The sequence below is a fragment of the Boleophthalmus pectinirostris genome, unplaced genomic scaffold (genome assembly GCF_026225935.1).
Source record: "Boleophthalmus pectinirostris isolate CB_2022bp ecotype Guang Dong unplaced genomic scaffold, ASM2622593v1 HiC_scaffold_21, whole genome shotgun sequence".
NCBI lineage: Eukaryota > Metazoa > Chordata > Actinopteri > Gobiiformes > Gobiidae > Boleophthalmus > Boleophthalmus pectinirostris.
Genome location: NW_026571175.1, coordinates 31,941,141 through 31,954,862, shown reverse-complemented (window position 1 = coordinate 31,954,862; position 13,722 = coordinate 31,941,141). Strand labels below are relative to the sequence as shown.

General features: G+C 44.6%; 1 protein-coding gene across 1 annotated transcript in view; it reads left to right on the top strand.

Annotated features, from left to right (window-relative positions):
* thsd7aa (thrombospondin, type I, domain containing 7Aa) overlaps positions 1–13,722 on the top strand; it is a 437,777-nt gene that overhangs the window by 249,710 nt on the left and 174,345 nt on the right. Inside the window, exon 8 of the mRNA XM_055157370.1 lies at positions 9,116–9,319. Coding sequence (XP_055013345.1) covers positions 9,116–9,319 — 204 coding nt within the window. The remainder of the gene's footprint in view (positions 1–9,115; positions 9,320–13,722) is intronic.

Genomic DNA, 13,722 nt, shown 5'->3' with positions numbered 1-13,722 from the left:
ATATCAGATTAGTACCAACTTAATTAAATTCTATGCATGATTACAAGCAAAAAAATCTATTACGGACATGATGCGTTTTTCACGGTTGGCCAGCAGGGGCACAAAGAATACCCCCCAAAATATTTTTAAAATGATTACAGGGACATGCTTAATCCCATTGTGCTGAAATTTCACTAATGCCTGATCACGGCCTGAATATAATACACTAAAAAGCATATGAAAAGTGAACACTATAGCGCCCCCTAGACATGAAACATCAACATTATCGGATTTGGACCAAATTCAGGAATTAAATTCTATGCACGATTACAAGGAAATATGTCTATTACGGACATGGGTCATTTTTATGGTTGGCCAATAGAGGCGAAAATGACTCCTAAAAATATTTAAAGGTGCATTATGTAACGTGTCTAATGGACGAGCTGTTGGTCTGGGCGGATGTGGGGAAGAGAGAGTGGCATGCCGGGGCGGTCGCGAGTCCTCGGTGGTCGTGTGGGAGGGGAACTACTCTGAAACTAACAGAGTAGTTTCATTGTAGTTAGCTCCTCCCTTCAGGCAGATAGAAGGTAATGTCCACCAGCGTCTGACCAGAACTGAAGAAGCAGCTTGGATGAACGCTGCGAAACGTCTTCAACCAAATAAACTGTTGTCCACTTCTCCTTTTACCATGGACGACTGAGGGATTTTCCAAACATCTTGTGTATAAGAGTTTTCTCAACCAGACACCGCAGCCCTTAAAGTGTTTGTGAGATCGTGTGAAGAAGCAGGAGTCAGGGGGACAAGCGCTTCCTCTAGAGAGACTCTTCTGTGAACTTTAGGTCCATCACATTTGTACAGAACTGCCTGGAGCTCCTCACCTGTATCTGTGAGGAAGTGTAGCATTCTGGGACATAAATTCAATCTTAAAAAGTAAAGAAAGTCTGGGCTGTAGGAATAATGTATATATGTAAATATTTAAAAATTTGTATTTGGAGCAATGATGAGCTGCTCCCTCTGCTGCTGACTGGGTTTTGGTGTTATAAATAAATGACTAAAATCGTATAGAAGTTGATTTACATAATAATTCTCAACAGAGCACTGAACTCATCACCAGAATAAGATCTTTTTTGTTTTGGTGATGGCCGCGGTCCCTGGCGCTCTCATCTATCACGCGATCACTGTTTCTTCGGCGCGCGTCTTCCGTCAAAATGAAGCCGGCGATTCTTGACAAGCCCTGTCTCCCATCTCACTCCTCTCCCATTCATAACTCCCTCCCCGCAGATAACAGCGGTGACTGATGCCCCGTTCAATTGAATTCCCCTCACCGCGTCTTCCCCTCGCCCCAGACGCCTCCCACTCGCAGATAAACCCTCCGTCAATGGCTCTCGACACGTGGCGGTTTGTGTTTAGCTGACCTCTCTGATTGAATAAACGCTGGGAGGGGGGGGAGACGGAAATGAAATTAAAAACACTGTATTGGTTTGTGTACTGTCTCCCCCTGCTGTCACAGAGTCCCGCGGCGATGCTGCGTTATCGGACCGGAGCAGAGGCCGGTGCAGCAGGATTAGGGTTGGGGTCACCTTGGTGCACCCTCGCCCCCCGCTGCCCCCGTGGCCCCTCCCCTCTCCCAAAGCCCTTTACGAGGACATGGGTCGAGGAATCACGTGCCCTTGAGCGATTGACAGAACAAAAGCTGCTGTAGGATTAATAGGATGTGAAGTGGAATTATTGATTTTAATTCAATAACTGGTGGAGTGGTGTCTTCATATTTGATGTATTCAGACTTTTATAACGTCCATTGAAAAGAAAATTATATACACACATATTTATATTGGATGATCATACACGACAAAGGCTTGAAGGATGATATTTTATTGCTTTTTATATGAAATAAATAAGGCTGCATTCAGACTGCAGCCTGAAGTGACCCAAATCTGATTTTTTGGCCCCTATGTGACCTGTATCTGATCTTTTAATGACAGTCTGAACGACACAGATCTGATTTTTTCAAATGTGACCCAGGACACTTGGATATGTGCTCCTGAAACCGATACATATCTGATCTTTTGACATGCGACTTCAGTGTGAACGGCCAAAGCGCATTCATCCGACCTACACGTTATCAACAAGCCACAAACGTCACTATTCTGCGCTGAAGTAGGTGAAAATTGTTAATGAACTCCGTGTCACTGAAGTGAAGCACATCACCACTCACCACTCTTGGCTCCGTCTCCACATCCACACGTTCCTTTCAACGGACGTCGCTGCCGCTGCCCCACAAAAACCTCGTCCTTCTCCTTCTCAATCTCCTCCTTAAAACAAGTAAGTTGTTCATGTTCTGGCTCCGGTACGAGAGGAACTTTAAAATCTCCAGGTGCTCAATGCTCGTGTCCGTGTTTGGACAACTTCCGTAAACACAGAGACGCTCGCTGCGGTGGACGTCATCGTGTCTCCAGTGCACATGCGGGACACTTTTGGGCCGTTTAACATTCACACTGGAGTCACATACAAGTCGCATTTAATTGGAAATGTGAACAACCTCGCAAAAACATCGGATTTCACAAAAAAATCGGAATTGAGCGTTAAGCCCTGCAGTCTGAACGTAGCCTAAGACAGTTGTAAACAAGACTTCCACATTATAGAACCAGGCACAGAGATAAAAGACAAATTATGATCATGATCGTTGGTTAATGACCCAAAGGACATGATGGTGGATACAAGCCGTCCAGATGAGTTTCCTTGGCAGAGTGATTGTCACACACACAATCATGCGGAAGGAGCTCGGAGTGGAGTCGCTGCTCCTTGCTTCTCTTGACTGAGCTTCTAACCCTGCCTCTAAGGGACGGGCTTCTGTTCTGAGGTGTTCATGTCCCACCGGCAGGAGGCCACAGGGAAGACCCAGGACACACGGGAGGGACAGAATCTCTGAGCTGGCCTGGGAACGCCTCAGGATCCTGCTGGAGGAGCTGGAGAAAATGTCTAGGGTGCGGGAAGTTTGGGAGACCCTGCTTAAACTGTTATCCCCCATTACCCAGCCCAGGACAAGAGGAAGAAAATGGAAAAGAAATGTATATTTAGCCTAACAGTATCTTTACTAATTTGCATTTGCCTTTGATGAAAAGCATTCTGACTGTAGTGGTGTAGTACAGGGGTTATTAACCTTTTCAATCTTGGGGCCTGACTTTTTTCTGAACAAAGTAACCTGGGGCCCTATCTCATATTAAATACATTTTATTGTACTGATTGTGGGCCCTCCAAGGAGCTGGTCCTGGCCCTGCTTTGAGCCCTGGTCCTATGGTTAAGAATCACTGGTCTAGTATTTACCAGTTGGCCAAATGACGGCATGGAATGAGAATAGGCTTTTGTTAGGTTTATCTAAACATTGTAAACAAGAAGAAAGACAAGAGATTAATTCAGTTTTACTCGCGAGGAGAACGGGCAGAGAGCATCAAAACCAACAGTCTCCACACGTTCTGATGACTCAAGGCCGTTCTCCTCTTTTTATTTCATTAGGAGGCCCTAGTTACAGAATGATAATTCTCAAGGGGAAGGGGAAACAGCAAAGACATAATAAGAAACTGGTGCAGCTATGCATAGTACAAACACATAAAACATGATTAACAATCAGGAGGTGCCTTAGGTTTGGTCAGACACTTGCATGTGTGACAGTGGGAGTTGGCTTCATGTGAGGAATCATCTCGAGGTTCACTAGAGCGATAGGCCACTGCACACAGTTGTCAAACACACAGAGGTTATTCATTTTCATACAAGTGATTGGTACATTATAAATCAAAGAATTGTAGTTACATAAATGGTTAACTCATAGGCCTAGAATATCACACAAGTATTTAGCAAATATGGGATAATAAAATTATTCTGACAGCTTTATTCACACTTACATCACAAACCAGGAACACGCTTGGAAACATGCGATGACAACTTCTGGTGTAGTTCCCGACACTGGACTCACCGACCGACTGTGATCAAAACCACTGAAGTAAATGTGATCAGCGGTAAAATGAAGACTGCATACGTATGTGCTGTTTGGAATCATCTTGAATTTGGAGCCTCGTCTCTTCTAATCACATGACCCCAGTGCGCTCGGAGTCGTGTGTCAGTGTGGAAATGATGAAAACTGAGGTGTGGTTGTAACTGTTGATTTGCCGAACAGAATGGAACGCTTCAGTGACATGGAGATGAATAAAATTAGGCCTGGGAAGTTGTCATTGCATGTTTCCAAATGTCTTCCTGGTTTGTGACGTGAGTGTGAATAGAGCCTATTGTCTCAAGGTTGTACCTGCAGATGTCACCGCCTCTGATTTTGTTGTATTTTATCTGTTTTTCCAGCTATACAACAAATTTCTCCCCCAAAAGCTTGATTTATGACCTATGACCCCCAGAGCAGTCCTCAGCACTGTACATGTTTTAAAAATATGACATCATAATAACCTCTTCTACAAATTCTCTTGTAAGGCACAAAATTAATTACAATTGATCGCCGAGGGACAGAGTCTGATCGCCGTAACGCAAAAGATGAAAGACACAATCCCGACTAATTGTCTTCGCCAGTTTGTCGTCGGAGGAAATCAATGCGGTTTCCTTGGTGACCGGTTAATTCAGACTCACCCGCTCTAGAGTCTCATTAGGACTCACTCTCGCCATTGTTAATTTGCTAAAGTGGACAGCGGCCATTTTGAGCAGGGAAACACATTATCCTCCTCCTTCATTTTGGATTAAAGCTCTCGTAATGAAGCGGAATCATTGCACTTCTCGGAGTTTCTGTCAACGGTGGAGTTAATGGACCGTCGCATAAACGCAATATAATAGTTCTCATCAAACGCACCCCGGGACTGCACGACGCTAATGTGCGCGTTACATACAACATTTTCATATGACACTAGGGGGCGCCGATGGTGATTAGAGAGGAGGTCTTGTCATTAAACTCTTGCAGTGTTTTCCATAGGGTTCGATCATTTAGGGTGAAGATCTAAGAGGTCGTGTTCTTGTACTTGTCCTATTAAAAGTACCACTTTACTGAAGAAGGGACAGAGTCATGGACAGTGTGTGTGCTTTTCTGTGTGGAGTTTGCAGTGTTGGGGAGTAACAGATTACATGTACCGGAGTTACGTAATCAGAGTACAAATTATGAGTAACTGTATTCGGTTACAGTTGGATTACAGTTACTTTGTTGAAATAAATGGATTATATGGCAGTATTTTCCTGTTTTCACATTTTGGGCTATATCCCCTTTTTTTTTTTTTTTCAGTAATTCCACTCATTGCCGGAAACTAAACCAGGCCTAAACTAGATCTAAACTAGATCTAAACCAGGACTAAACCAGGACTAAAACCAGGTCTAAACTAGATCTAAACCAGGACTAGACCAGGTCTAAAACCAGGTCTAAACCAGGTCTAAACAAGATCTAAACTAGATCTAAACCAGGACTAAACCAGGTCTAAAACAGGACTAAAACAGGATTAAAACAGGATTTAACAGGACTAAACCATGCTGTGTGGACGTGTCTCCTCCTCTTCTATCAATAATATTTTTTATTTGGTTCAGTAAAGTCTGGGCTTTTTCTTTTCTTTTATCAGACAAAACATCTAATGTTACGATATCCTCGTTTTTGCTTCTCTACAGCAAATCAAATAATCCAAAGTATTCAGATTATGTTACTCCCCTTAAGTAATTTAATGGATTCTGTTACAAACTACATTTTGGTGTATGTAATCTGTAATGTGTAGGGGATTACATTTTAAAAGTCACCTTCCCAATACTGGGAGTTTGCATGTTCTCCTTGTGTCATGAGTAAAACATGGATGTATTTGGCTTGTTCTGTCTGTGTTTTGGATTCTAGGGTCGGAAGCAGGGTTGAGCGGTATCCAAATTTTGATACCGTTAAACCTTCTCAGCATTTTACCGGGTTATATGGTATTACTGTATTATCAATATGATTGGTAAAATACAAAGCTGCACCACTATACGGTCTATGCGTATGACCTGCAGATTTATAATCTCTGAAAAGTTACACATGAACCATCTTCAACGCTACAGAACAGACTCATCATCAGCAGCACATCCTCTGTCACAGAAAGAACACTCATATTCCACTGAGTCATGTCCTTTAGTCCGACAGAAGCTGAACCGCATCAGCGCACAAGGAAAGAGCTGTTTTTAGCCATGTGGTTTTAAGTTTTGTTTCTGTAAAACGTAAACAAATGTGCGCAAAGCTGCAGTAAACACATTATTACTCAATGTATATTTGAGTCGTCCTCGTAGGAAATAAAAAAAGATTATCCACCCGCATTTACATTCATAATACACATTCACCAAGACAGGGAGGCAACGTTTCTGAGTTCTTCTCTCAAACAGAAGAAACTCTGTTCCATCTTGTGATGTCATGTGGTAATACAGGAAGTGCTCCATTGTGTTTTTAAACTCCACACACCTTCACTAGAATCATTTGGATGATTTCAGCCCCGGAATTGCCAATCTCTACTGAGCTAAAGGTAAAAGGAGCTGTTAATAACTTGAAAACTATCACTTCATGACATCACAAGGTGGAACAGAGCATTTTGAGCTTTGGAGATGTAGACAGACTAATAATAAAGGGTTGCTCTAACACGTGTGAATGAAACAAGACGCAGCTCCAGCTCTGTTTCTGACCATCCCCAAGTTTTAATTCTACAGTGTAATAAGGAGTATATATTGTAGATTTACTACAGTTCGATTACAGGAGTGGGGAGTGGTGTGTAACTGTTCTGGAATGTTTCACAATATGGTATTAAATCTTTCTATCTTCATGGAGACCAAACCTGAAGTTACAGGACAAATCTTTGTTTTTCTAGGTATTTCTGAGCAATTAAACCATCTGTAATTGAATAAATGAGACTGAGGTGATACAGTTTGGGGCCAACAGTTCCCTCACTAATGTGGGATTCCTCAAAAATCATGTTCGTCCCACGGTCACCAACCTTGGCGTCATCTTAGACAGTGATTTTAAATTTGATAAACAGATTAACAATGTTTTAAAATCAAGTTTTTATCATTTGCGGCTTTTATCTAAAGTTAAACCTTTTTTATCTTTTAAACTATTTGAACAAGTTATGCAGGCTTTTATTTCATCACGCCTGGACGACTGTAATGCACTTTATTCCGGCATTTCGCAAAACGCACTTTACCGACTACAGTTAGTCCAAAATTCTGCAGCGCGACTTTTAACAGGAACAAAAAGGAGAGAAGAGCACATAACCCCAATCCTTGCATCTTTGCACTGGCTCCCTGTTAATTTTAGAATTGATTTTAAGATTTTATTGTTTGTTTTTAAAGCTTTGAATGGACTGGCCGTGGAACACTGGACCAGCTCTACACTCTCCATCGGGTGCTCGAGGGTTCATGGGAGTTTGCCCAACCAGTCCACATGTGTTTTGTGGATCTGGAGAAGGCATTCGACCGTGTCCCTCGTGGCGTCCTGTGGGGGGTGCTCTGGGAGTATGGGGTCCGGGGCCCTTTGCTAAGGGCTGTCCGGTCCCTGTATGACCGGAGCAGGAGCTGTGTTCGCATTGCCGGCAGTAAGTCAGACCTGTTCCCGGTGCATGTTGGACTCCGCCAGGGCTGCCCTTTGTCACCGGTTCTGTTCATTGTATTTATGGATAGAATTTCTAGGTGCAGTCAGGGGCCGGAGGGGGTCCGGTTTGGGGACCACAGGATTTCATCTCTGCTGTTTGCGGACGATGTTGTCCTGTTGGCTTCATCGAGCCAGGACCTGCAATGTGCACTGGGGCGGTTTGCAGCCGAGTGTGAAGCGGCTGGGATGAAGATCAGCTCTTCCAAGTCCGAGGCCATGGTTCTCGACCGGAAAAAGGTGGCTTGCCCTCTCCGAGTGGGTGGGGTCTTTGCCTCAAGTGGAGGAGTTCAAGTATCTCGGGTCTTGTTCATGAGTGAGGGGAGGACGGAACGTGAGATTGACAGGCGGATCGGTGCAGCTTCGGCAGTGATGCGGTCGCTGTATCGGACCGTTGTGGTGAAGTGGGAGCTGAGTCGAAAGGCGAAGCTCTCGATTTACCGTCAGTCTTCGTTCCTACTCTCACCTATGGTCATGAGCTCTGGGTAGTGACCGAAAGGACGAGATCGCGGATACAAGCGCTCGAAATGAGTTTCCTCCGCAGGGTGGCTGGGCGCTCCCTTAGAGATAGGGTGAGGAGCTCGGAGTAGAGCCGCTGCTCCTCCACGTCGAGAGGAGCCAGTTGAGGTGGCTCGGGCATCTGTTCCGGATGCCTCCTGGGCGCCTCCCTCGGGAGGTGTTCCGGGCATGTCCCGCCGGGAGGAGGCCCCGGGGAAGACCCAGGACACGCTGGAGGGACTATGTCTCTCGGCTGGCCTGGGAACGCCTCGGGGTCCCCCCGGAGGAGCTGGAGGACGTGTCTGGGGTGAAGGAAGTCTGGGAGTCCCTGCTTAGGCTGCTCCCCCCGCGACCCGGCCCTTATGGATGGATTGGATGGCTCCACAGTACGTCTCGGACCTCATCCAAATTTTATACCCCTGCGCTCTGAGGTCCGAGGTCCAGCTCCAGCTCAGGCCTAAGACGAGACTTAAAACCAGAGGGGACAAGACCTTCTCTGTGGTCGACCCTAAACTCTGTTCGAGCAGCCCCCACAGTGGAGAGTTTTAAATCTCGTCTGAAAACCCACTTTTATTCTCTGGCTTTTAACACCGCGTGAGTCGTGTGGTCCTCTGTGTCTTTTATTTATTTTTATGTGTTTTTATTGGTTTTACTGATTTAATTTATTTATTGGTTTATTTATTTCTATTCTATGATATAGTTTTATTTTTATTTTACTGGTTTTATATTATTTTACTAGTTTTATTACTTTAAGACTAGTATTATTTTAGTAATTTACTTTATCATCTTATTGTTGTTATTTTTTATGTATTTGTGCAGCACTTTGGAAACAGTTTGTTTGTGAAATGTGCTATAGAAATAAAGTGGATTGGATTGAAATGTAAAGTAGAGCTGTTTAATGTCACACTGAGGAACATTTGAAGCAGAGCAATGACATCTCCATAGAAACAAACAGGTGACGAACCCCAAACTGAAAAGTTACTGTAGCTGACATTGCCTATAATTGTCTTTCAGGCTTCAAACTGAGGAAGAGGAGGATCGTGAATGACCCCACAGGCGGGATGGGGAACTGCCCTCACCTGGTGGAGGCCATCCCCTGTGAGGACCCCAGCTGCTACGACTGGCTGGTGGTCAATCTGGACGAGTGTGTGCCCGATAACGAGAAGGCGTGTGGACCGGGCACTCAGAACCCACAAGTGCAGTGTGTCAACAGCGACGGTGAGTCCAAGAATTCTGTTAGTAAAGTAAAGTTTGCAATAAGTGTAGTGCCGTATATCTTAAGGCAGGGGTGTCAAACTCATTTTGGTCCGGGGGCCGTATCCAACCTACTTTAATCCCAAAGGGGCCGGATCAAAAAACTCATGTCATATAAACCCCACAAATAACAATAATTTCACATATTTGTGCAGAGAAACACAAATCTATTACAGAAATCTTTTTTTAATTGATGAACTCTTTCTTTTACAAAATATTATAATATTACGAACAACCTGAAACTTTAAGAAAAATACAATTTCAACACAATATTTTAACATGAACTTGTATGGAAACAGGAATGTGTCAATTTTTGTTGTAAAATCCTGCACTTGGCTCCACTTTTCTCATGTTGGACATTTTTCTGATGAGGGTGTCACGGTCAACAGTCAAAACGATCGTCCTTTAAGAGCGTTTGGAAAGAGACAAGTCTTCATTTGTGCTGCTCTGGTGGGAGGGGCCACGTACAGAGACGCCGGAGACGCTGCTGTGATAAACACCGCAGAAAATTAACAAGATTTTTATAGAAAATATAATTACAATGTTTTAGTAGAAAGTCAGCTGAGGGCCAGATTAAAGGTCTTGGAGGGCCGGATCTGGCCCCCGGGCCTTATGTTTGACACCTGTGTCTTAAGGCATGATGGTTCAAACCCTGTCGGAGCAGTGCATGTTATTGTGTCCTTGGGCAAGACTCTTCTCTCACCTTGTCTTTGTGCTTCATATGAGTTGATTTATGGTGGTTGGAGGTGTTTACGCTTTACCTGTCCAGCCAGAACCACACGATTTGATAAAACTTTGCAAAGACAAGTGGATCTGGAGCTGTGTCTTGTCTCCGTTCAATGAGATCCACTTGGTCTTCCCATAATTTATGTTATTAGGTTATTTTTACAGAGCAATGATTTGTTTTCATACCTGACAGTTTTGACTGCAGGTGTGCAGGCAGGGAGTGATTACATCCAGGCGGGTCAGGTGAATCAAATGAACGACGAACGGGAGAAAAATTACTTGATACTTGATGTTTCCAGGACGTCCGTTGTCCTGGAAACATCAAGTATCAAGTATTTTTTCCCGTTCGCCCTGGAAACAAATGCCATTTCACGGTCTTTTCCCGCTGAGCCTGAGAGAGACTTTAGTGTTTTTATTACATAAAACCATCAGTGGAGTTGATCATCTCGGCATGTTTTAGTCCTGGTTTAGATCTGGTTCAGTCCTGGTCCAGTCCTGGTTTAGTACTGGTTTAGAGCTGATCCAGTCTTGTTTTAGTCCTGGTTCAGTCCTGGTCCAGTCCTGGTTTAGTCCTGGTTTAGTCCTTGTCCAGTCCTTGTCCAGTCCTGGTGTAGTCCTGGTCCAGTCCTGGTTTAGTCCTGGTTTAGTCCTGGTCTAGTCCTTGTCCAGTCCTGGTGTAGTCGTTGTCCAGTCCTGGTCCAGTCCTGGTCCAGTCCTGGTTCAGTCCTGGTTTAGTCCTGGTTTAGTCCTGGTTTAGTCCTTGTCCAGTCCTTGTCCAGTCCTGGTGTAGTCCTTGTCCAGTCCTGGTCCAGTCCTGGTTTAGTCCTGGTTCAGTCCTGGTCCAGTCCTGGTTTAGTCCTGGTTTAGTCCTGGTTTAGTCCTGTCCAGTCCTTGTCCAGTCCTGGTGTAGTCCTTGTCCAGTCCTGTCTAGTCCTTGTCCAGTCCTGGTGTAGTCCTGGTCTAGTCCTGGTAGTCCTGGTTTAGTCCTGGTCCAGTCCTTGTCCAGTCCTGGTGTAGTCCTTGTCCAGTCCTGGTCCAGTCCTGGTTTAGTCCTGGTTTAGTCCTGGTCTAGTCCTTGTCCAGTCCTGGTGTAGTCCTTGTCCAGTCCTGGTCCAGTCCTGGTTTAGTCCTGGTTTAGTCCTGGTCTAGTCCTTGTCCAGTCCTGGTGTAGTCCTTGTCCAGTCCTGGTCAGTCCTGGTTTAGTCCTGGTTTAGTCCTGGTCTAGTCCTTGTCCAGTCCTGGTGTAGTCCTTGTCCAGTCCTGGTCCAGTCCTGGTTTAGTCCTGGTTTAGTCCTGGTCTAGTCCTTGTCCAGTCCTGGCCTAGTCCTTGTCCAGTCCTGGTGTAGTCCTTGTCCAGTCCTGGTCTAGTCCTTGTCCAGTCCTGGTGTAGTCCTTGTCCAGTCCTGGTCTAGTCCTTGTCCAGTCCTGGTGTAGTCCTTGTCCAGTCCTGGTGTAGTCCTTGTCCAGTCCTGGTGTAGTCCTGGTGATCAGCTTGGCGGTTGCAGCGTGCATATATTTATAATCCACTAATGACGTACGTTCAGTCCTGGTTTAGTCCTGGTCCAGTCCTGGTGTAGTCCTGGACTATTGGGCTGTCAGACTAATGTGCTGACCCCGATTTATCACGGGCACGGGAGGGTAACGGGTGGAATTTTAACGGGTCTGGGCGGGTGCGGATTTAATTTTGATACAGTCATGGCTTAACGGGCGGGTGTAGAGCTGTACCGAGCGGGTCTGGGGCCTCCAAAAATTGACCTGTGCAGGACTCAGATTGAAGGGCCTACAGCAGGGGTGTCGAACTCATTTTGGTCCGGGGGCCGTTTCCAACCTACTTTGATCTCAAAGGGGCCGGATCAGAAAACTCATGTCATATAAACCCCAAAAATAACAATAAGTTCAAATATTTGTGCAGAGAAACACAAATCTATTACAGAAATCTTTTTTAATTGATGAACTCTTTCTTATTATAAGTTTATAATATTATGAACAACCTGAAACTTTAAGAAAAATTCAATTACAACACAATGTTTTAACATGAACTTGTATGTAAACAGGAATAAGTCCATTTTTCTTGGAAAATCCTGCACTCGGCTCCACTTTTCTCATTTTGGACATTTTGTTGATGAGGGTGTCACGGTCAACAGTCAAAACGATCGTCCTTTAAGAGCGTTTGGAAAGAGACAAGTCTTCATTTGTGCTGCTCTGGTGGGAGGGGCCACGTACAGAGACACTGGAGACGCTGCTGTGATAAACACCGCAGAAAATTACCAATATTTTAATAGAAAATATAATTAAAATATTTTAGTAGAAAATCACCCAAGGGCCACATTAAAAGTCTTGGAGGGCCGGATCTGGCCCCCGGGCCGTATGTTTGACACCTGTGGCCTACAGTATATTACACTTTTTTCTGATCACACATGTTTAACACACAAACCTTGGAACCTTTTAGCTGTGGAATTGCCTATATGTACTGAACTAAAGGGAAAAGTTAGCTGTTACCGCCGCGCATCACATCACAAGGTGGAACAGAGCATTTTGAGCTTTGGAAATGTAGACAGACTAATAATACTATGACTCGAACACGTGTGAATGAAACAAAACACAAGTCCGGGTCTGTTTCTGATGAGATACCAACATTATAACATGGTTTAAAGCTGACATGAATCCATTTTGTGTAATATAGAACCTTTAATCATTTCATAATTCTGTTCATGTATCAAAAACGACGACAACCAGGAGCTGCGTTTTGCGTGAATCGATTCCTTCTTCTTCTCAAGATCTGAAAATGCGTCGTGACAAGCCGATGTCAAGAGGTTCGTGCATCTACAAAGCTCGTCTTGTTAATAGCTCATCTGAATTTAGAGTAGAATTACCTTCACCAATTTTCCCTACATACGTTATTTATACGTGATAAAAACCGCCCACGCAACCACGCCGATGTTTTGACTGAATCCTTAACGACTCACTGTAAAAATACGAAGAAAAAAAAAAAAAAACGCTAGTCATATCTGTTACAAGCCCCCTATTATTACCCCAGATTACATGTTTTGCGCGTGTGCCTATCCGGAGTGATCAGAAGATGTCACGCGTGGAGGAGCGAGGAGCATTGTCTCGGCTCCCTCTCCCGTGATGACACTTTGAGTTTGTGTGCGCTGACAGTAATTGCTGGCTGGCTGTGTGGCAGAACATAAGTCTTCATTAGAGGCTACAAGACAAAGAGCACCGGTTCAGTCTCTATTCTCCGCGAGGCTGCCTTCTCGATGACGCCCGGATGATGCGTTCCGAGGCGGCGGGAACAAAGGCGGTTATTCAATGATCAGAAATGTCTCTTTTCTTTAGATGTAACCCACAATTGAAGGAAACGGCTGTTCTCGTCAAATCTCAGAAGGTGAGCAGGACCGAGTCTGGTTACAGAGAGATGCTTTATTGATCCTGAGGGAAATTCCAGTTTTGCTGCAGCAACATTTACCCCGCGATTCTCACTCTCAGTCTCAGTCGCCTTACGCCAGACACTTTGCGATATTTTCGATCGTTTCACTCAGCCCCGGCTCAAATTGTACGACCAAATTGCAGGTTTTGAAGGTTCACAGCTCACGATTCATGTTCTCATACCATCCGGACGACTTCAACAGTGCGAAACC